This window comes from Phacochoerus africanus, chromosome 1 (genome assembly GCF_016906955.1).
Source record: "Phacochoerus africanus isolate WHEZ1 chromosome 1, ROS_Pafr_v1, whole genome shotgun sequence".
Taxonomy (NCBI): domain Eukaryota; kingdom Metazoa; phylum Chordata; class Mammalia; order Artiodactyla; family Suidae; genus Phacochoerus; species Phacochoerus africanus.
In genome coordinates, this window is record NC_062544.1 from 84994829 (window position 1) to 85020709 (window position 25881).

Here is a 25881-nt window from a genome sequence, read left to right on the forward strand (position 1 = left end):
CTTTGCCATAGGGTTGGCAGAGACTGCTCCAGCCAACTGTAAATGTGGTGAAAAGTTCCTGATAGCTCTCTCTTTCCTCTTGTGGGTAGGATGCTTTGTTGTTATTGGTTGCCTCTGATATGGGCTCCCATTATTATTATTATCATTATTATTTTGGTCTTTTTAGGGCCATCCCTGAGGCATATGTAGGTTCCCAGACTAGGGGTCGAATCAGAGCTGTAGCTACCAGCCTACACCACAGCCACAGCAATGCAGGATCCCAGCCGCATCTGCAACCTACACCACAGCTCACGGCAACGCCAGATCCTTAACCCCCTGAGCGAGGCCAGGGATCGAATCTATGTCCTCATGGATGCTAGTCGGGTTCACTAACCGCTGAGCCACAATGAGAACTCCTGGGCTCCCATTTTTGACCCAAGTTCCCCAACTTGTGATCCATGCATCTGTACTACATGACATGGCCAGGGTATCACAAAGCCTTTGCTTTACCACACCCATTTTGCTTGTCAGGGAAGAATCTTGGGGACATGCAACCACAACAGGACCACCTACTCCATCTGCCAGCAGGGGAATCAATACACTTGTTTTGACCCACAGTATTCCCCTACTAAGGAATGGTTAGATATCCAACACTCCCGAGATTAGCCTCCCAAGAAATTCAGCTCATCAGTAGGGCCAAAATAACTAATCCCCACCCACCTGTGTCAATGTTATTTGATGTCTGCAAGGCCACTGGCAACACCTGGTCACTTTATACTATACCATGTGGGGGTCTACAGTGGGAATGAGAGTACTGCCTAAATGATTAATATATGTGCCCAGAATGAGAGGAAGACACTTACCACAAGCTTTGCCCATCCTGGAATAATGTTGCCTGGGCTACCTGGAAAAGCTGGGAAAATATGGGGAAACTCCCAGGCGATGATACAGCACTCCTCCAAAAGGGTACAGCTGATTCCAACTGTAAATCGGGAGCCTGCAACCCCATTAATTTTACTATTCTGATCCAGGAGAATTATGATGGAAACAGGGTTACGGAGTCAGTATATGTACAGATGGATGAGGCAAGGATCCCAGAACCCAACTGTATTTTAAAAGGGTCACAATTCCGCTTCAAGCCTCAACTACTCAAAAAACCTCTCATTCCTTTTATGAGACAATAGAAAGGAGCCCTCCCCCCATCTCCGTCACAACAACAAAAATACTCTGTTTCTGGTCTTGACAGAAACTATAGCCCTGACTCTAAAGGCTTCCTCTTGCTATGTATGTGGAGGAACTAATATGGAAGATCAATGGCCTTGGGAGGCTAGAGAACTGGATCCTCATGAGCCCTACACAGAAACAAGATGCCCAGCTCTGACATTGGGATATGGCTTCTCAAAACCTCAATCATAGGGAAGAATTGTCCTGCCTGATGGGGAGGACAGTTTAACACTACTGTTGGGAGCCTGATGTGCCCGGGCCAAAGATTCTATAATGCAACTGCTCAAAAGACCCAATGGTGGGGATCCTCAAACCATCCTGAATCCAATCCTCACCCTTTGTCTAATTTCTCTCATCTCCAAAAGGCCTGGGATGAGACTGATACAAATACCGAATGGTGGGTCCCAGGAAGGCTACACTGGATATGCGGGAGGATAGCCTATACTGTACTTCCCCCATACTGGTCCTGTTTACTAGGGTCTATTCACCCATCCTTCTTCTTGCTCCCACTGGCCAGGGGAAAACACCTGGGGATTCAACTGTACGAGGGCAGAGGGACCCAAATGGAAACGACGTGCCTTACAGATTGGCAACTGGAAGGATGACAAGTGGCCCCCAGAACACAATCCAATACTATGGCCCAGCCACCTGGGCAGAGGACAGGTCTTAAGGATACCATACTCCCATCTATATGTTAAACTGCATCAGCAGGTTATAGGAGGTTGTTAAAAATTTGTTTGGGAAATAGTTTTCAACTTTTGGGGGATTGGAAACCGCCATAAGTGTTGTGTTTTTAATTTGGGGGGCTTGCCTCATCTCCTACCCTGTCTACCGCCCCTAGTTATAAGGTCTTTCTCCAGCCTCATTGAGGCCATGGTCAAAAAAAAAAAAAAAAAAGTCCACACATATAATGAGGTTATGAAAATAGAAACCCCTAAACCAAAGGGGGCTCCGAGCATCAAAGGGAGGAATGTGATAGGTAGCCCTCCCAGAATGAAGGGAAGGCAATGTGTGCAACCAGCATCTGTGCGTGCTTGCGCAACTCTGTGGCAGGATGACATAATTGGTACCCCTGAGCGCAGTCTCAATTATATAACATGAACATGTTACATATCGCAATTTACAGAATGTGTGTTACCTTATAAGGGAGACAAAGGGACCAAGATGTAGCGGGAAAACTAGCAGAGGTATATAAGGCAACGTCCTGCTGCTTTCGGGGCTCAGCCTTTGGATACAAAAGGCACGAATAAATACTGCTTCCTGGAAATAAGTCTCGGTGTCCCTCCTCTCTGTGTGTAAGTCCTATGACATATCACTTTCAGTAAACTATTTCATTTTTTTATTTTTTGTCTTTTTAGGGCTGCACCCACGGCATGTGGAGGGTCCCAGAATAGGGGTCCTATCAGAGCTGTAGCCTCCGGCCTACACCAGAGCCACAGCAATGTGGGATCTAAGCCGTGTCTGCAACCTACACCACAGCTCAGCACTGGATCCTTAACCCACTGAGCAAGGCCAGGAATCCAACCCATGTCCTCATGGATGCTAGTTGGCTTCATTAACCACTGAGCCATGACGGGAACTCCAGTAAACTATTTTAATTGTTACCAATTTATTCATCAGCAAAGCCTCTTCTAGTCGTAAAATTTTATGATATAAGAACAAAGAAGTGGACAAAAGTTACAAAAGGCAAAAATGTGGTAGGCAGAAAATTCTTAATGTCTTGGTTTTTTTTTAAGTTACTAAATATTTTATACATGACACTAAAAAGAAAGCTTTGAAACAGATATTATATAAAAAAGCATTACATTAAGCAATTATCTGAATACTATAAAAGCTGTAACTAAGAAGGCATATAAAATTGAATTTAAAAACTCTGGCTATATGTAACAAAATGCTATTCTCAAAAGAGACCTAATAGAGGAAAATGTTCTTTCATCATTAGCAACATTCCAACTTGTTATAGGCTTGGGAAAACAACTGGTCATTCGGAGAATATTACTTTATTAATAGGTTAAATTTCCCTAAACCGTGATATTGTTGTCTTCAGTATAAAATAAAATGGTTACATTTTCATTTAATTAGATCATTAAAAGTTACATGCTAAGAATGAATAATTATGAATAGCTGAACAAACACTTTTGCTTTGTTTTAATGGTTCCATTTGAATCACAGGTAACTTGTCAATTACTAATTAATACCCTTTGATATCTTGGAATATAAGATGGCAATTTTCTATATATTATCAAATTCAATAGAATGCAGAGAAAATGTCATACTTCCTAGGCTATTTCCTATTTGAAAAAAAAAGCACTTAAAAGTTTAATTCGCATGGAAAATATGCTCTAAGATTTTGCATGTACATATTTAAACAGTTCCTTTTTCTGCTCTCACCCACTTTCATTAAACATCCATGAAAGTAAATAAATCTATGATATACAGTTTTCTGTCATAACTTATGTGGCTATTTCTGCTAATCTTTTCCAGAATATTCAGAATCAGTTAATTCAGTAATGTACGGTTTTTCTATAACTGTTAAAATTCAGATTTGAGAAAATCAAAGTCTTATTGTTTACCTATAGAATATATAAAAGGATTTTCTAAAAAATCAAACAAAAAAAGGTGATTTCTACAGAGGGAAACCACTGATTAAGTCCAGTGTTTGACTACTTACAAATTTCCTTTTGGGAAAAAAACATGTAATAGGCTTCAAATACGTGGGAAACCCCGTGAAAGACATATATTAAAATAAATAAACATGCTAGAAAGGTGATGATTTTTCAAGTAAATATGACAGCCCCATTAAAATGCAACACACGATTTTCTGCAAAAAAGAAAACCTAAGATGAAATAGATGCTTTATATAAAATATTTACATATACAATGCACAAAACCCACTACGGTTAGTAACCTTTATGGCTTTGAAGAACTAGATATTTACATATCTTTCTTTTCTGCATGTGCGTGTGCGTATGTGTGTTTTGTATATATTTTTAACAGTTGACAGCTGTTTTAGAGCATACAGAGATGCCAAGCTGAATGAGGGTCTTGATTACTTCAAGATTAGCTATCTAAAGTTTCTATTCATTTTAAGTGTTGTTAGTTGGAAGAGTCATTAGTCACTTCCTTGTCTCATAGAACATCAGCATACATTTACATTGTTAATGAACATTTGGGGTAAATGAATTAATGGCACTTTTAAACATCAATTCAGTCCTAATAACTTTGTATGTCATAGAAATGTTGGCTAGGATATAAACGAAAAGCCTTTTCACTAAAGGTAACTACTCATCCCTGCAAACAATAAAGGAGAAAATTAATTTAAAATGTTTTTTAACCTTTAAAAAAAAAAAGGACCTCAGTATTTAATGAACTGGTCCAAAGGGAAAAAAATGCACTTAAGGGGGGGAAAAAAAGCAAAAACAAAAATCTATGTTTTAAAATAAGTACATAAATCAAAAAATTTTGGTGAAAATATTTTATATACTTGTAACACAAAAATACATTCACTTTTAAAATATTCACTTATAGAAGTGCCTGCAGAAAAATTTCAATTATTTAATCATGAGTACTTCTTATATAGGTTTTTTGTTTTGTTTTTGTTTTACTTTTTAGTGCCGCACCTGCAGCATATGGAAGTGACCAAGTTAGAGGCCGAACTGGAGCTACAGCTGCCAGCCTACACCACATTCACAGCAAAGCAGGATCAGAGCCATGTCTGCAACCTATACTCAAGGCAATGCCGGATCCTTAACCCACTGAGCAAGGCCACAGATGAAACCTAGGTTTCATACCAGTCAGGTTCACTACTGTTGAGCCACAATGGGAACTCCTCTTGTAGATATTACATTTAAGAAAAAATATCTCTAGGGAAGGTTGTTATCAGTCTTACCATTGAAATTCTTCAAATGCTAAAACAAACTGGATGCTAGTATTATCAAAACCTTAAACAGTAGTCTAAATAAAAGGAAATATAAAAGTAAAAATAAAACCACAAAAATAAGTTGTATACTATTTTCATTAAAAATAATGGCATTTGTAGGATGTGGAAGGTATTAAAGATGCACAGAAAACATAAACATATTGCATAAACTCAAGAGCTTGCATACTAAAGAAATAGCTATTTTAAGGAATCAAGTAACTTCTTAAATTCCCCAAACACGAGTTAATGGCAGACCTTTATATCAAAATAGAAAAACTGTATCTGAAATATATAAAACATATGTGAATAACTTTGCCTAATGATGATTTGTTAAAATAGATCTTATAATCGTGATATATATATTTAATGGGTGAAACTTTATCAAATATTTAGTTCATTAGTTGAAATAAGGATAAGGTTTCAAGAATTCTCACAGTCATTGTTTCCTTCTAAGATACTATGCTATTACTGATACTGAGACAATAATACAAAGCTTTGATACATACACATTTAATACATTTTTATAGGTTAGACCCCAAAAATTTTAATGAATAGATCTTTATAAGTACAACCCAAATTTCAATTATTAAAAAACATATGAAGCAATTATTTTATTCTGTAATAATCTCAACTTCCTGAAGGGAGGAAAAAAATCCCTGCAAAAATCAACACTAAAAGCTTAGCCTTCTTTATTTTATTTTTTTTTATTTTTTTTTGTCTTTCTGCTATTTCTTTGGGCCACTCCCGCGGCATGTGGAGGTTCCCAGGCTAGGGGTCGAATCGGAGCTGTAGCCACCGGCCTACGCCAGAGCCACAGCAACGCGGGATCTGAGCCGCGTCTGCAACCTACACCACAGCTTACGGCAATGCCAGATTAACCCACTGAGCAAGGGCAGGGACCGAACCCGCAACCTCATGGATCCTAGTCGTATTCGTTAACCACTGCGCCATGACGGGAACTCCTAAAAGCTTAGCCTTCTTTAAAAGATGTTTGACAAAGGTCATTCTGCATTTCAACATTCTTATGCTGAAGCAATAAACTATTTACGATTTTTTTTAAAAACGAATGACAGTGCATTAAACATTTGGCTATGGCTAATGCATCTGTCTATAATCAAAAGTTGACATTTTGTGGTATTCATCATGTCTCAGCACTCTATATCTATCCAAAAAAATGTTCTTAAAGCTGCCCTGCTCTTCAAAGCAAGCAGGGCTAACTGGAATCCCTCTGCCAGGCTTCCTAGTGACCTCAGAAAGTATCTGCATACAAAACTCACCTGCAGGCTTGTTTAAGTAGCTAGACAAAGGATCAATGCCCACTTCTTGTTCTTCTGGCTGCAGAGGATGTCTAGTTTCAGATAAGGAATGATACATTTTGAGAACTGGACACTGTCACCAAAAGTGACTACCTGGGAGATGAAAAATATGGAGAAAAATGATGAATATTTTTCTTTCTGCTGTGACTGGGAATAAATGCAAAACCAAAATGATTAAGAGAGCATTACAAACATCAACAAGTTTTCCACTGGCTCCAGGGACTGTTACTACACATTGGTAGACATATGCAAAGGAGAGAAAGAGTGGCACAAAATTCCTGTTTCAACAATTTCTCCCTAATCTGAACTTCATCGGTAACCTTTAACTCAATGTTCAATTTCATTTATTTTCAATAAATTTCTGCACAAAAACTTGAACTGTAAGTTAAATTATTGTCACATTTAGAATATCCCTCATTTTACTGCCAAAATAATACACATTTACAATCTGAACTTTCAAAATATAGAAAATAGACCAAACTAAAATCACCCATAATTGTATTAGTTTAAAAAACCACTGTAAACACTTCGGTTTATCATATGTATTCTTTCTGTCTTTGTTCTGAGTATATAAAATACATATAGCTTTAATGTGATCCATCATGCTAAATATACTGATTATATAAATTAATTATCAAGAGTATTTCCTTTCCCATTAAAAAAGTCGATATTATAACTTCTAATGGATCCCTGGTATTCTTTTAGGTAGCTATAACAATTGATGCAATCAATTCCTTATTAGTACACAATTAGGATATTTTCAGTTGCTCAAAACTATAAACAGCTTCACAATGAATATCTTTCAGTGATACCTCTGTGTTGTATCCATGATTATTTCCTTAGGATAAATTCCTATAAGCATAATTGCTGGGCAAAAAACATGTATTTAAAAAAAAATAAGACTTTGTGAGAAGTTTTGGCATATTATGCTCTAGAAAGATATATATATAAATAGAAAAGTTCATTTCCCCTGGACCCTCATCAACAGTAGGAATGAGTAATTCCTTGGGTTGTTTTGTTTTGTTTTTGTTTTTGTTGGACTCATATGATATTCAAATTTTATATTGCATTTTCTTGAAAACTAGTGAAATTACTTAAGACTTCCTATGTTTTCTCCGACATTTGTTATTGTCTTTTGTGGATGGAGCTTATTATTATGATTGTCTTCACGATCTGTAAACATGGTTGAAATATTAAGGATATTAAACCTTTGTCATGTGCCATTTTTCTCAGTGTGTCTGTTTTCAAATTATATATAGTTTTTGTGGACACAGTAACTTTTTTTTTAATTTTTATGTACCCAAATATATATCTCCTTTATGGATTTTGCCTCTTGCATTACATTTAGAAGGGCAAGATTATATAATCACCTATGTCTTTTTTTCTCATGTTAAATGTTTCCTCTCTAGAGTCTCATTTCTATAAATAATTCCAATTTTAAGGTTTTTTTTTTTTAGAAATAACATTTTTTTTTTGGTCTTTTCTTGCTATTTCTTGGGCCACTCCCGCGGCATATGGAGGTTCCCGGGCTAGGGGTCGAATCGGAGCTGTAGCCGCCAGCCTACGCCAGAGCCACAGCAACGCGGGATCTGAGCCGCGTCTGCAACCTACACCACAGCTCAAGGCAACGCCGGATCGTTAACCCACGGAGCAAGGGCAGGGACCGAACCCCCAACCTCATGGTTCCTAGTCGGTTTCGTTAACCACTGCGCCACGACGGGAACTCCGAAATTACATTTTTTTTTGAACTTCCAAGCTGTCCTAACTACTTATAATTTTTTTATGTACATAAAGTACAAATGACCTTCTGAAATCAGAATCTTTCAAAAAACAGACTGGGTTCACTAATTTTCATCCAAAATAATATAAGTAACATATTATTTTCAATTTCAAGAGCGGGGGACATGATAGGAAGAGGAAATGTGGAATGCTAAACTGGAAAAGCAAGTCCAAGCAAAATGAGTATGTAATTTTACACTTTGGCAAGAGGGTTTTTTATTCGTTTGTTTTAAATACAAAGGGCTAGTTTAGCTTTTTAGCATACTTAAACTTTGTTGCTTATGGCAATTGTGATTAACTTATGGCAATTGTGATTACCTTATAAAATCACAACATAATGTTGCTTTCAAATGTAAATTAATTTTCTTAAGTCATTCTTACAAAATGATTAGCCAGTGGAGACCTGCTGTAGAGCTTAGAGAACTCTACCCAATATTCTGCGATAACCTATAAGGGAAAAGAATCTGAAAAAGAATGGATGTGTGTATACGTACAACTGAATCACTTTGCTGTACAAAAGACACTATCACAACACTGTAACTCAACTATACTTCAATAAAATTTTTAAAAAAAGTTTTCCAGTTTGTGTTTTGCGACTACAACAACCACCAAAAGTATAAGACCACTACCAAGCAGGACAGGAAAGAGTCTTAAACAAATCTGTATTTATTTTAATAACTAGTATGAATAAATTTTGTACCATAAATATCAGACTATAAGAAAATATTTATAAAAATTCAAATAAAGAAGTTAGGGGAAATTTTTTTGGTCTGAAGATTTTAAGATAATTAATATAATTGATGGATTTCAGTTTTCTTAAATAATACCAACCTGTCTCTAGAATTTCCCTGACTGACAAAAACAGTAAAGAATCAAAATAAATAAATAAAGGCAGTCTTATTTTCTCTAATTCAGAAAGCACAGCAATATTCCTTCTAAGACTTGAGAAAGGAGGTATACCTTCTTGGCTATACTTATTATAAATAACACTTAAATTTCCTGCTTCACATGAGCTTAAAATTCACAAAATTCAAAATCAGTTGTGCAATATGGTCTTTTTTGCTGTCTTTTTTGTATCACAGGAAGTGATACATTAGGCTGAACTGGCCATTTAAAATCCAAGACTAACTTAAGGACGTTGTCTTATTCTTGGCAATATTAAATCTTAAGATAAAAATCTGTCTAAAAGAAGGGAAGTCTCATGAAAAATAGTTAATATCTATTAAATAGAAAGGGTGGAAAATAGTTAATATCTAAGGAAACGGTAAGAGTTTAGTACTAAAGCTTGGAAGACAGTTTTAAAGTATCTTAAGTTTCAAAATAAGGTATCTCCATGTAAACTAAAGCAATACAAGCAGTCTTTAAGTGAAAATTTCATATTATGAGCATTGTATACAGACAAAACAACAGGTCAGTTAAACAAAATTCTCTCTTTCAAAATGGCATCATATAAACCAAACCTCTAGAAAAATGTTTATTCCCTCTGAATCTGAAGTTCTATGTATTTAAGCTTATATTCATTCTTTCACTGTTTCTAATACATAAGCATAGAATTAGCATTCTGAATTGTGGCTTCTGAAGACATCCATATTCCAAAAAGCTCATATAAGCATATTTCATTCATTTAAATTCTTGACTGATGGTAAACTTAGAAATCAAACACTGAAATGACAGAGTAATATTACTTTATATAAAGATATCTCCTATAAGAAAAGTGTATCAAAGAGCTTAAATGAACAATTTCCAGAGCACAATTACAAAAAGAGGAGAAAATACAGCATGAATGAGTGTCTGTTAAAGATAGCATGCATTTACCACAAAGGGTATACAACCTAAAATATGACATCTTGCTTATAAAAGCAAGAAACTATATTTTCTATAGTTATATAAAAGCTATATTCTTATAATTAAGAAGTAATGGAACATTGTTTATAGACCTGGCAAAAAAGAACCTGTTTATTTAGAAATATTTTATCTACAGGTAATTTGATGGTCAGGAACAATGATGTTTTGAGTCTTAATTATAACAAAGAGAAGGAAGTAGTAAAGGAGGAAGAAAAGAAAAAGTGAGAAAGAAAACAAAGAGAAAGGATGAAGCTCCATTTTTAAATTCTGTCAGTCTTTAATGTAAAAGTGCTACATTGGACTTTAAGTTAATTAAGTATTAAAATCAATCATCTATAAGTCTTAATATTTAATATTGGTTAGACTGTATATCAAAGTAGTTTTATTATTTATTTACTCCAAACCTTTCCAGAATACTTCATCTAACAACAGGGGGTCTGTTCCTCACAAGACAAATGCATTTACAATGCCAAATAAATTATATATAAAAGCATTTGTCTTAATACATGTCATTCAATATTAAATATCACCCATTGGTAAAACCCTGAAACCCTAATTCATTTTTACCAACCACATAATTGTATTATTCAAGTGTTGTCTACTAAACAGATATAGGACCATAATAAGGGTCTACATACTAAGAACAATAATCAAATTAAAACAGATTTAGTCCTTATAACTTCCAGGCTATTAGAATAAAAATTTTAGGGTCAACAATCCACTATAAAATACTATATTCATAAATGATATACATAACCAGAAACATGTAGAATATATGGAAAGTTCACAGGTGGACTTAGATATTTTATATTACAAGATAGGAATATGTTTGGCTTTCAATATCCAAGTGCTATAAAGTAATAGGAAGTGGCAGTTGTGACCATATAAACCAAGAAAAAAATTGAGCATTATAAAGAGTTAATGTGGCCTGACAAAAAGCTCTCCACAGCGTGTCCTCATATGGTTTGAGTTCTCTTGAACACATTCTCAAAATGCAAAGACTGGGAAAGCAGCTCATCAGCCTAGTGACCATACCTGTGTTATCATACAGCCTTCACTGGTTACTGCTCTATTTTATATGCACAGACACCACCTCTGGCCATTAAACTACTCAGTCAGGTTTCCATAAAATCAAGAGAACTATAATTCAACACTTAGGAATTCAGGAAGAATGAGCAATATTGAAAAGATAAAAGAGTCATAATAACTTGGTCAATTATATTAAACAGATGATGACACTAGGAACAAGGAAAAGAAAAAAATGGCCACTCTTTGCATAAGCATCAAATAAAACCAAACATTTTTGTTAAAAAAACAAACAAAAAACTTCCCTTTGGTGCAAGCGGTGCCAAGTAACATCACTGAGGGAAGAAGGCCAGCAGCTAAGAACCATCACCTGATCCTCTCTGGCCCAAGTGGCTTACCTAAAAACATTTATACGTTCCTTCCTCTACAGTTTTATTCATACCTCTTTCCCTCCTGATGAGGCCTTTCCAATTCACTTTTCTAAATCCTAGACATAACTGGAACACCCCACTTTTCCTCTGTGGATCAATGCAGAAGTAATTCCTTGCTGTTCTGCCATAGCAGTATTTCCCTAAAGTGATGGACCATCATGGGAGCCTGCAGGACAATATTAAGCAATAAATGTTCGTGGTCAGAATAGGAAGAACTAAGTTTGTTCCACCTTTTGGTCAACAGCATTAGCATGGATTTTTCTTACATAGAGATGGCATGTAATGGGAGATTTCAGTAGAAAGTAAAAATTTTTTATTCAAGGTTTTGCTTCCCCTCTGTAGTGTGACCATTCCTAACACTGTAATTGTAGCTTCCATCTCTCACTTCAACTTCTGCAATACTGTCCCCTAACTGGTCTCCCAGCTTCCATTTTTTCTTGCTGTTGTCAACACTGTTGATTGCCTTTCCAACAATATTCAAATTTTGTTTGAGCCATGGGCTCCTGCAGAGGTACCCAAGGGGTAAGCTAAAATTGGTCTAAGCCAATCATGATGGTCCCATTTCCTGTGCCAGACTAGTTGGGATGAGCCATTCGATGTGAATGGAAGGTACCCAAGGGCTTCTAGAGGCTTTTCTCTCAATTACAAAGATGTACACTCTTAATTGCAATGGATTAACCAACCTAGATTCACCCTACCTCTAACCACCTTGCCATAGGTAATAACAGAATCCTTATTGTATAACCCAGTTGAGATTTCCTGTTACTGCCAGATTTCACAGCCTAACATACCCACCTCCTACAATCTATTATCACACAACATCCAATGTAATTTTTTCCACTGTACAACATTTCCCAACATACTTAACATAAAAGCCAAATTCTCTTCAAGAGGTCTTGAATCCAAGCCCATGCCTAACCCTCTGACCCCACTCTTCCCACCATCAGGATGTGCTAGCCACATAGGACTTCTTTCTATTCCTCATTTTCTCTGTGGGACACTCTACCCCTTAACATCATTTACGCATCTGCCCAAATTCATATCAGCATAGAAAGCTTCTCCCAGAGCATATTTAATCCACCGATAAATCTTGTTGGTCCTACCTTCAAAATAAAATCAAGAACTGGGCCATTCTATACCACAATCACCCTGATCCATGTCACTGCCAACCTAGGTATGGACTATTTAATTTTTTCCAATAGGTCTCCCTGTTCCCAGCCAGGCCATCTACAGTCCATTTACTCATGGCAGCCTGAGCGGACCCATCTAAAATTTAACTCAGCACATGGCTCACTTCTGCTCAAAACTTTACACTAGTTTCTCATCTTTCTCAGAATAAAATAAAAAACCTTTACAGGACTCTACAGGATCTTGTCCCCAGCTACTGCTTTGATCTTTTTTACCCTACAGTTTTCTGCGCCCTTGCCACTCAAGCCCTTCAGTCCCAATGGCCCCTTTATAGTTCCTCTTGTATGCTAATAAGCAAGCTTGCCACCAGGGGCCTTTGTACTTTCCTCAGCTGCAAATACTTCCTTCAGATATTCCTACTCAGAGATGGCTCTCCCCCACCTTTCAAAGTCCAGGGTCAAATGTCACCTTACTTATTAGTTCATCAAGGGTCACAGGGCCACACTCAGCACATACCCTCCCATTACTTACAGCATTTACCACTACCTACTAAAATTTAATTGCATTTTGTTTACTATGCATCATGCCCTATTATAAATTCTATGAATGCAAAGGCTTTACCTTTTTATTCACTTCTATATCTCCTCTATCTGGAAGGTACCTTTTTTTTTTTTTTTTTTAATGGCATTCCTAATGATAGCTTGAAAGAATCCAATAAAGTATAATAGAGAAACCTAACTGAATCCAAGTTAGTTATTAACTAATATTAGTTTTTCAAGAATACCTAGGTATATGTTAGAGATGTATATTAGCACAAAATTAAAGAATTAGAATTAAAAATATTTGAGATGACAGGTCCCATAAAACAGACCAGACACTACGAAGATCCCCTAATAATAATTACGCTCAAGAGACAAGGACTGGTCTCTCTAAATGAGAGTTAGTATTAGACCCTGGGCCTTCCCTTGGGGAGAGCCTGTGGAAGCTGAACAAACACCTGGTCTGTGGTGCTGCTCAGTGCCTGCTCAGGAACACGGGGTGGGAAAAGAGAGCCCAAGTTCTTTGTAGACCAAGAGGCTCTCAGATGGCCACTCCTCCCACAGACACCACATCTGCACTCACCATACTCTAAAGAGGTCAGCTGTTATCCTTAACCTCACCCATTTGTTAGAAATCCTCCCCTTTCTCCAAGCAGTCAGGGAAGACAAAAAACGGTGAGAAATCTGGGAATTTTACCCAACCTGTGTTCTGTGCTCTGTGAGTCAAGCCTATCCACTTACATAAAAAAATAATCCATATCTTTTCAGGGCTGGAAGCAGAGGTTAGCGTCTAAATATACTAGTATAAGGGTAAGAACTGTCATAAGCCCTTGCATTTCAAATGTAATTGCTTAGATTTTGAGAAATTTCTTTCTTTTTTTTTTTTTTTGTCTTTTTGCCATTTCTTGGGCCACTTCAGCGGCATATGGAAGTTCCCGGGCTAGGGGTCTAATCGGAGCTACAGCTGCCAGCCTATGCCAGAGCCACAGCAACGCAGGATCCGAGCTGTGTCTACGACCTACACAGACAACTCCGGCAACGCCGGAACCTTAACCCACTGAGCAAGGGCAGGGACCGAACTGAGCAAGGTTCCTAGTTGGATTCGTTAACCACTGTGCCACGACGAGAACTCCTAAATACGTGGTCTTTTTTTTTTTGTCTTTTTGGATTTTGAGAAATTTCTGAGAAACTAGAAACACATTATTAATTGTTATGTAACAGCAAGCTTTACAAAGTTAACCATACTATTAATAAATAATAAAAGGACTGTATACAGGCCAATAATGAGAATATGTCATAAATCCATGAATCATGACTCCATGACTATATTAATCAAATCAATGAATTCATGAAAAAAGTTATCCACTGGAATTTCCAAGTTTCCCTACATAAATTTTTAAAAATGGAACAGTATTTCAATGATAAAAGTAGAGTCTGAAAGCATTTTAAATAACATCTGATTTATATTTGATATCTAGTATATGATATCTAGTGGCTAATCTTTTAAGGCAATTTTATTAAAAAATATGCATACACATACACACAAAGAAGGTATGTTATAAAACTCCATATCTACTCTTGTTTTGAAAGACGTCTTTATTTTTCTTTAATTACCTACTTTCTCTTTAGCTAAATTCTAGCTAAAAGGTGGCATTTTGTAACGAAAGACAAATTTCATCTATTTTGTCAATGTTCCTTCCCCCAATGTGTCTCAAATGCCCATTTGCTTTTGGGTATAACTTCACACTAACACTATTCTTTAGTATAATTATTGCTTTTCCACTAACCTCTAGCTCATAACTAACATGAGAATTTAAATAAGATCATATGTGGGAATATATATAAAAAACTGCAGTGGGACCAAAGTTCTTTGTTGTAGTTTACTGACAATAATAATCAATATTAAAACATTTTATAAGATACAGATAGCAGATGTGTGACCAACTGAGTACATCTTTTTAAGGTTATATTGATACCTTAACTAAATAAAAGTGATGCAGATTGTAAACAGAGAGTAGGAATTAACTAGAAGGGGGAGGAAGGGCTTTCTTGGCAGAGGAAACATCCTGTGCAAGGGCTAGGGGGAGGGAGGACTTGCATGTGCGATACAGAATCTTAAGGAGCCAGGTTCAGCTTGGTTGATAATCAGGCTTAGGAAGTAGACAGAGTCTACATTAGGCATAACTTAGGGACCACACCTAAGATCCTGAGTTGTTTCCTAAGGGTAGGGGAAGCCACTAAATAGCTTCAGGTAAACAGGAAGGAACAAGGGCTACAGCTTCTCCACACTTAACTCTTTCTTCAGCTATACCATACTGTATGCCTCAAAACTCCCATACATGGGACAACTCTCCCTGGCATTATTTGCCTCATCTTATTTGCCTAACTACCTGCTAACCTGTCCTCAAGATTCAGCTCAAAATTTCGCATTGCTGCCCTCAATCTGTTTCAGATGCCCATTCACCCTATATATAATTTCACACTAACATGAACTGTTCCTTAGCAAAATGGTTGGTTTTCCACTATCCTCTACTCTTTCTAAGGAGAGAGGACATCTTTTATTCATCTATACTCCAAGGCATTAATGTACAATAGTAATTAATATACAAGTACTTCCAAAAATCATTTATTCAATGATCAATAAAACCCAAGACACAATTTAGTATAATTCCCAGATATAAGGATTGAGTTATATTTGTTCCCACATAAAAGCATACAAATTTAAAATGATTTTAAAAAGCCTTGGAGTATGTCATAGGAAGAAATATTGCCTTAGATTACATTGAGCTACAAGAGCTGAGCCATACTCCATACTATTTAATATGACCTACAACACTCATTTAACAAATATATATTGAACATACTAGGGGCCAAGTGCTATAGCAATGATCCTTATATTAAATGCAAATTCAATAAGAAGTGAGCTTAATTGTATATACTACTTCATGAAAATTATCACTCTGATACTATATGTTACAAGAGCATTGAAATGTAATATTCACTTTCAATCATAACTCTGGACACATCAGATAACAAAGTCTAGATTACTCAGAATGTTTTCTCTTTCACAAAGTCAAAAGCCTTTTTGAAATGTCAGCCTTGAACATCATAAAATTATACAGAATGATGAGGAACCAAGCTTATAGTGCATATAAATATGAGAGCATATTAGACTGCATTTAATTACCAGTTCAAACAACAACCTGATCTAACCTTTGACAAGTAAAATAAATGTTCTGAATAATTTAACGAAAGCAAACATTTGCTGTTAATGCTGCTAATTATAGTACAAGCTGGAAAAAAGAAAGGGAAGAGAAATGATGAAGAGAAGAGAAGAGAAGGGGAGATGGAATTATTTTAATTAAGGTTGAAATCTGCAACTGTTTATTGAAACATGAATTTTTTCAATGAATTCAATTCACATAAAAGGGCAAACTATGTTGAGCAAAGTTGCTTTTATAAATACTCAGCTAAAGTAACATTTCATTAGAAAGCTCATTCTTTCAGTAAGTAAAATCACCAGATATCATGGGGACAAGAAAAGCCAGTTACAGATGAATTAGGGTATCATTGTACCCCTTCATTAAAGGGACTCAAAGTTTAATGAGAAAAAAGCCTAGGACATAGGTCGTCAGACTTAGCATTAATTAATCAAATTAACTGAAATAATTCATTAAAATAAAATAAAAATACAGATGCCCAGTTAAGTTTGAATTTCAGAAAAAGAACAGAAGTAATATTTGGAACACACTTACACAAAATGTTTTTCATTATCTGAAATTCAAATTGAACTATGTATCCTGTATTTTATCTGACAAGACTACCAGTAGATAAATGAAGATGAGTATTTATAGGAAAATGTGTTATGTCCACTGTAGGAGCTCCAAGATTAAATGAGACCAAAACTCTCAAAGAGTGAGATCCCAAGAGACCTCACACTAAGTCAGGAAGAGCTGTTTTTTCCAGAACTGCTGATTGCTACTGTGAAAGACCAAAATACACTGCACAAATGGACAGACCCAGCCCCAATGGAACTTGTTTCTCAATTGTTCTAAGAAAAAGAGCTGCAAAGAATAATAAACAAATTTCTTAATGGAAATCATTAGCTACTAAATGGCAGAAAAATGAAACATCTCAACAAAAATCCAAGAGCCAACATGGACTTGTGGCTGCCAGCAGAGGTGGGGGGAAGAAACGGGATGGACTAGGAGTTTGCAGTTGGTAGATGCAAACTATTACATTTAGAATGGATAAGCAGTGGGATCCTACTGTACACACAGGGAACTATATCCAATCTCTTGGGTTAGAAAGTGATGGAAGATCTATGAAAAAAAGAATGTATATGTATGTTGACTGGGTCACTTTGCTTATAGCAGAAATTGAAAGAACATTGTAAATCAACTACACTTGGATAAAAATTTTGGAAAAAAAAAATCCAAGAGCCATAGAAGACCCTGACAAATGGAAATAGAACACACAACTATTCTTATGTTGGGATTATTATTTTCACCCCGAACAGAGGTGCACTTAGAAAAAAAAATCCAACGAACACTGAACTTAATTTGTTGAGACCACTCTTACTCAAATACATAATATTTTCATTTATGTATTGTAAAAAAAAGTTAATAACTATGACACTGCACAGGAATCTAAAGTATGAGAAGCTCTTGGTAAAATCTTAAATTAACAAAGAATTCAATAATACATAATATGAAGATATGTTATACTCCATATACAAAAACTGCCAAAGAGACTTTGAAAGGGACTAACTTACTTACTCATGAACTTCCATATGTTCTGGCATAAGAACAAAGAAGCCTCAATATGGACATGAAAAAGTTGCAATTATAATATTTGATTATCATTATTAACAGAGGAAAAATTCCAATTCTCCAATGTGATGACATATAAATACATACAGATTTCATACAACTGATAAAATGATAATCATTTAAAATATAAAACCTTACCATAAAATAATGAATATGACTTAAGGGTTTCTCTCAGAATCTTTTGACATCTATATTGACTGCTAATCGCTCCATCTTTACCCAAAAGATGTATGTGCACATAACTCTGCATGTGATCTAACTCCAACATCACTTATCACTTAGACATTCATGTAAAAAACCTGATATATGTGCATACCTCAAAAATGTAAACATTTGAGAACCTATAAATATTATAGGCTCTCAAAACGAGAATTAAAATGTTTAGGTTTAGGTTTCATTTTTATGCAAGTGAAAGACAGATGAAGAAAGGGCTCATTATAAAAGACAGAAGACAAAACACAGGATCACATAGTATCTTGATGTCACTAAACACTATGGCCACTACTTAAAAACTGTTCAAGACATCAATGAATACTAAAAAAAGGAACCAAAATAATCCCCATGAACTCCATGCAGAGCAAATAAAGGCCTGAAAGGGTTTACAAAAGGGTACAATTAACAAAACCAAGTACACAGATACTAACATGGGTACAGACAGCGCAGAGGGACTACACAAGACAGCGCAGAGGGACTACACAAATCACTAATAAAATGTTTAGAAATACATTAGACATCTATAATTCTTGCCATACTGATTTAAACTAAATCACTGTATAATTTTTAAAACTTTGTTACTTTATTCCTAAATTTCAGTAAATAATTTAAAAGACAAATTTCATGACTTGCTTTTCTATTTGTAAAACAATGACACAGTCATTTGGAATTACAATGTGTTAATTATATACTGAACAAGACAAATACACATCTGAAAGCTCAGAAAATTATCTAAGACCTGGAGATTTTATCCTAATTTTTAATGGGAATAAACAGGATCAGGCAATTTAAGTGTTATTACTATAAAGTAATTTTTCCTATAAAAACAGAGGCTTTCAAAACCAGATAATAATTTCCTCCCACAAGTTCTAATATAACCTCTTTTCTGTAAGTACAGTTTTTTTTGTTTTTTTTTTGTCTTTTGTAGGGCCACACTGGTGGCATATGGATGTTCCCAGGCCAGGGGTCTAATCAGAGCTGTAGCTGCTGCCCTATGCCAGAGCCACAGCAGCGAGGGATCCAAGCCGTGTCTGCGACCCACACCACAGCTCACAGCAACACCAGATTCTTAAACCACTGAGCAAGGCCAGGGATCAAACCCGCAACCTCATGGTTCCTAGTCAGATTCGTTAACCGCTGAGCCACGACGGGAATTCCTATAAGTACATTTTTGAAAAGACTTCCTTAGCAAAGAAATGTTTTTATGCCATAACTATAAATATATATTTTAAACTTCTAAGATTTTTTTATTTTTATTTTTTTTGTCTTTTTGTCCTTTTAGGACCACACCTGCGGCATATGGAGGTTCCCAGGCTAGGGGTCTAATCGGAGCTGTTGCTACCAGCCTTCGCCAGAGCCACAGCAATGCCAGATCCGAGCAGCATCTGCGACCTACACCAGTTCACGGCAATGCCAGATCCTGAACCCACTGAGTGAGGACAGGGATCAAACCCGTAACCTCATGGTTCCTAGTTGGATTCATTTCCACTGCGCCACGACGGGAACTCCAAATTTCTAAGGTTTTAAATCCTATAAAATCAAGCAAAAGGTGAATATAGCCAGTTATTTTTAATATAGTAGGAAGATTCTGCTCAGGTAGTATTATACAGCTCTAAGGTTTTACCAAATATTCGAGGTCACAACATATTTAAATGTGATAACTGAATGTAAGTGATCAAAGCAGTCAACTTACATAATTATAAATATACATCCGTATGATCTATTATTCCCTTCCTCATATTTGAGAAACTAATTTTTTGCTTTTTAGTATAATATGGACTATTTAAATAGCACTTTGCACTTTACAAAAACTTTCATATGTACCATACATTCTCAATGGGAGTGATACCATTCTTGAAAGGATGAAAAATTGGTTGGGGAGGGATTCTGAGATATTACAATGGTTTAAGGCCTTCCAACAGGCCACAGTACATAAACAAATACACAGTATTTCAGCACCTAACTGTGACTTAGGTGAGTCATAAAGAAATAAAAGGTTTACAAACACAAATACCACCTTATTTGATCATCCCAACGATCTAGTAGGTAAGACGTGTAGCAGTCCTCTTTTTAAAAAGCATATGAGAAAAATAAAGCTGGAAGAATGAAAGGAATGAATAAAGGAGAGCAATGGGTAGTACACAGCAAAATGAAATGTTACTGTGTATCAATATGTGTGTGTACATACAACATAAAAATAATGTGCAACCTCATTCATAATTAATGTCAACTAAAAAAATTAGATGTAATTCTCATCAAATTTGCAAAATAAAAAAGGAGGGATAATACCTAGAGTTGATAAGGATATGGAGAAATATGCATTTTGATTTTGATTAACTTAATTATAGAAGCACAAGTTTTTGAAAAGCAATCTGGCATCGACTATCAAAATTACAAACGCATATACCCTTTGATTCAGCAATTCTACTGCTAGGAATTTATTCTACTGACATACCCTCCAGGCAAATGTATGCAGCAAGAGGTTGACTGTATTAGTCAAAAACTATAAATAACCTAAATATCCATTAATAAGGAACTGGTTTTATAAATTATGGTAACCTAGAAATGGAATAACATAGAGGCATTAAATATGTAAACTCACTGATGCAGAAAATATACAAAGGATACTGAAATCAGCAAGTAGCAGTATAGATAGCATGATCCCTCTATTTTGCACAAATATATAAATATAAGCTTGCTTTGCATGAAGAAACAGAGATTATTTGGTTTAGAGCCCTATGCAAGCTTTAAAAAATTAAAACATGAGGATATATCCTTTAATAAATAATTGCTTGTGAAAATATTAAAATGACTTATTCAAGTTCATACAATTAAGAAGCATAGCTATTAATAAAATTCTATTCTTTTGGCCCAATCCATTTTATATTTCACATTATATTACTTTATAAAGCCTACTACTGTCCATTTGGTTAATTAAACATGGTAATGTCTGTGGTTCCATAATGCGTACTGAAATATAAATACACCTACAGGTTCTCAACACTTCTCCTGAGCTACCCACATCTATCTTTCTAACCTTCTTCATATCTTTTCATTCTCTAAAGACATCTAGTGTTTTCTGACCTTTATTTATTTGGGCAACTAGCCTTGGTCAAGGAAACCTATCCCAACCCATTTCTCTCTCTGAAACATTAAAAAAAATCTTCTATTTTCATGGCCTGACAAAGAATAAGAGAGTAAATACTGTTGAATAAATGAATAAATATCCATCAGACCAGATCCTACTAGTCACTTCTCAAAGTTCATCTCCAACGTTCTATTCTCTCTGAAAGATTTTCTAACTTCTCAATCAATCTTAAGCTGTTAAATTGAATGAATTCAGAAACTGGATCATGTAAAATCAGCCCCATATTTCTACTTCTAATGAGAAAAAAGCAAGCAAAACATTTTTGTTTTTTCTAAGAGAACAAAAGGGAAGAGCCCAGAGAAGAGCTCCCTACATGGCACCAGAACCAAGTTTCTTCTTATGACCACACTTTACTTTTCCTACAAAAAGAAACCTCCTGTCTACCACTGTGGACACCAGGGATCGAATCACATTTTCTAGGCTCAAATTGTGGAAATGCCTTTACTATCTGACCTAAGGCATCCTGGTTAAACTCTGTGCCTCAGTACCCTCAATGTAAATGTGGGAAATATACATTTGACAGGTTATGTGAAGGTTAAACAAATACCCCTGAAGTAACCACAACACCTGACACACTAGCCAGTAAGTACCCCATTTAGCTATTATTTTTACTACTCTCACCTTCACACTGTCACTGCTCTGATGGGTATATTTGCCCAGTTAGGTGATCAGAACAAGATTAAAAGCAGGATGGCACTTACAGTTCAAAAACATAGGTCCTTACACTGCCCCATTAGATTTGTTCTCGGCAATTTTCATGTAATGTTTTCTCAATATTTCTACTGAGGAAGAGAAGAAGGTAGTAAACAAAATCTAGAGAAAGCAGAGGCTGCACAGGTGTAGCATACATTCAACTTAATAAATACCTGTGGAATCTTCCCATGTGCCAGAAGCTAGGCTAGAAGGTAACTGTTTCACAGTAAACAAGACAGTAAAAGTCTATCCCCAGAGAATTTACATTCTAGGTGAAGACAAATAATACGCTAAGGATAAAATATAGTTCACAAATCAAGTAGTGTCATATGTTATGAAGGAAATGCAGAGGATGATGAGACAAGAGGATAGATAACAGGGCACAACAGAGCTTATCTGACGAAGTGTAGTCTCAGAAGATCCCAACCCCAAAAGGATATGGGATGGGCGGTAGGGGCGGAAGGGTGTTGATGGTTACAACTATGCTTGTCAGCAATAGGAAAGTAACTAAAGAGGAAGTGATTATAATTTAGATTAAAGGAACAAGAAAGGAAGTATAATATTTTAAAAGGAATAAGCATGGGAGTTAACCCTTCTCCTCACAACCTCTTTATCCTCTAGTTCCCCAAGGCACTCTTGCATACTTCAATATTAGGCATAAAATACCATTCACCAGACAAACCTTTCACTGGGAATGGTTATATCTTCTTGGAAACTAGGTGGACAAAAATCTCCTCCAGTTATTTACATAAGTTCTAAAACATTCTCAATTTTTTTTCAGAAGTAAATTTATTCTCTACCTTTTGATAATACCTAAATCTGTCTTTTCCTTACAATTAAGATAAAATATTTAGGACAGAGCACTAACTTATTTGACCTATTAATGTCAATATATAAAGAAAGCAAAAATATCACAGCTTGAAACCAAATTAAAAAGTATAAATATTATTAATTAAATCCAAGGTCTTTAGTTGTTTGTAGTAAAGGACAACCACTGAAGGTCAGAAGCTCCTAGCCTGGTGTGTGGGACATCAAATCCTAATAGGAGAGTGTGAGAGGGGAGGAGGAACATATGAATGAGCTGGGAAAAGAAAGCTTGGCACCAAGGCACCCAATCTCTGGGGCATGAGGCCACAAAGGCAAAGCAAAATCTAGGTCTCATCTCTGAGTGATTAGAAATATTGCCCTTCCTACAAACTCTTTTAGTCAGAAATTGCTAATGCTAAGACTGACTGGATAAATTTATTAATAGGAAGAATTTGTGAATTGTCTAATATGCCAGTAGGCCCTTAGTGGTTAGCAGTCTATGGATGTAAATGACAGAAAGCAAAGTTTAGTCTGCTCTAGCAATTCTTCATGCAGTTTTATGCAGCATTATGCTTTTGTTATTTACTTTTGTTTCTGGAACAACTTATAAAGCAGAAATATCGGTAAATCTAGGAGTGTCTGTCTCTGTCTCTCTCTCTCATACACACACACACTCTCTCTCTCCCTGCAACACATAAACACATTCTCTCCATACACGCACACCTCTTTAGTTAACTTCAGAGTGAAATGGCTTTACAAAATGGACTTCTAAAATGTGATCCTATCTTTTACCTAAATAACCAAGATTACTGGTTGTATTTTGTGCAACCCATGGTGAAGTTTTCAACAGCAATAGCAAGGGGAAGTAGCTAGACTTAATACATACGCTTTCTTCCCTAAAGAAATAAATAGGCCAAGAAAGTAAAAGATGGAAATGAGGGTTCCCTTTCCTAGAATTTATACAACTGCACAGAATTAAATAGATTAGAAATTGTCCATCTTTCAGGATACAAAAGCATTATTTCTAACACATTAGGTGAAGAAATATAATGACTGATCCAAAAATCCTCCTCAAAAATGTCCATATTCTCTTTATTAATGGAAAACCATTCTGATGCATAAGCTACCTCTTAGGATATAGACCCCTGTCTCCTATATAAACCTTATAAATGAATATGGATATAGGTCAAAGGATAAGGAAAATTTAACTGGAACAGAAAATCTGGTTCAGATTCAAATTAACATCTTCCTCATACCTCTTCCTTCTGGCAGTACTTGCAAAACCTGTAGCAACAAACTATCACTTCATTATCTTCCCACAAGACACTGGTTTTCTCTAACACTTCACAATGCTTCTGAGATAGCGTATCTGACATAACACCTCTACATCTCTCCCACATTTAACGAGATAAAGAAAAGGAAGAAAGAGGGTACACAGTGTTGGTGCTACAAGTGTGAGAATACAACTCTTCCTGAACATTCAAATTAACTACAGAGCTCAAACCATTTTCACTATTTTCCCATTTAGGTATCTGACATGTTCTGAGTTCTCCCTTTAAAGTAATTAACATACTCTAGGGTCGTTCATTCAGTGTTAACCAATGACAATCATTAACTAAGGGTAGGAGAACTTGTCCCATTTTAACTAAACTAAAATAACACACAGTAATTAAAAAATTCATAGTGGTTGTTTTAATGATTTTTCTTTAATAAAATAAAGTTGAGTAGTCAAATGTGGTCTTTGAAGAAGGCTATTTTTATTTTTTTTTACAGAGATAGGATCCGTCAAAGAACAGTAAATGCTAAGTTTTAATATCCAACTTGTTTGTGTAAAAACATAATGTTTAAGCTTTCTTCAGTGATATTATTAAAACGAAGACATAGCTGATGAGTTCTACCTGTCCTGTAATAATACCCAGAAATATGTGTAGTGACCTACATGCAAAAACAGGCAGGATTTTCAAGCTTGAGACATAAACTAAATCTAGAGCTCAGGAAATTCACCTACTTCTCTCCAATCAAAGCCATTTACAAGGCCATCTCCCAACAGGTTTATTTCAGTGCTTCTCAGCATCTGTGTGTCTGGGTACAAGTGTTCAGAGGGCAGGAGTCAACCCATACACTGTGCTTTTATGGTGCTTTTAGTTAGACTTAACTAAATTCTACTTGAAAGGCATCTGACAATACAATTGCTGAAAAATTCAATGCTCACCCTGCTTGTGAAATCTTGTGCCTTGTACCTTATGATTTCAGCAGTGCCATGTGTGCTGTGATAGTTAAGGGCCTGTCAATGTTTCCATTATAAACTCTGGTTTTCAGAGGTTTGTATCTTGGCCTATAAAAATAGATTCCGGTCTGTAACTTGGCATAGAAAGTACTGGTATCAGCCCAAGAGAACATTTTTGTTCCAAACATTAAAATAAAAATCTGTTTAGTAGCTTTAAGTTAAAAAAGAGTGTTAAAAAAAAAAAAAGGGTGGGGGGTGTGGGGGGTGAAGTATAGAATGTTTTTAAAAACACAAAAAAAAAACCCAGTGCTCTATGTCTCATTGCTTCATTTTAGTTTTTGAAATGATTAACACAATACAAACCAATGATACTGCGTAAATGAAAAACCTAAAAAGAGTTTTAATTAAAAACACTATGGTGGATACCAAAAAAACCCCATAAATTTTTGAACAACTACATATGTAGTATCTCAAATAATCCCCATATTTAAAGACTGTCCAAGTATTCACCGATAGTAAAACCAAAACTATGTTTTTCCAAATATGTAAAAATTATTTTTAATGCATCACTAAATGTAGATTTACTACAGATTAGTAGAGACAATCTTCAATCCTCTCTTCAATTTATGCTTCAAGAAGTTTCTAAAATATATTGTAACTTAAATATAAGAAACTCTGAGATAATCTTATATACTGTTTGTTAAAAGACATAATTTAAGTTTTGTGGGATTTTTTTTTTAGCTTAACAAAGATCCATTTCCTTCAAAAATATAAT

At 35.7% G+C, this 25881-nt stretch overlaps 1 protein-coding gene across 4 annotated transcripts in view; it reads right to left on the reverse strand.

The window, feature by feature from the left end:
• TBC1D5 (TBC1 domain family member 5) overlaps positions 1 to 25881 on the reverse strand; it is a 537689-nt gene that overhangs the window by 334500 nt on the left and 177308 nt on the right. For all 4 annotated transcript variants that reach the window (XM_047768951.1, XM_047768932.1, XM_047768961.1 and 1 more), the window contains one exon: positions 6400 to 6531. In XM_047768951.1, coding sequence (XP_047624907.1) covers positions 6400 to 6496 — 97 coding nt within the window. In that variant the 5' untranslated portion in view covers positions 6497 to 6531. The remainder of the gene's footprint in view (positions 1 to 6399; positions 6532 to 25881) is intronic.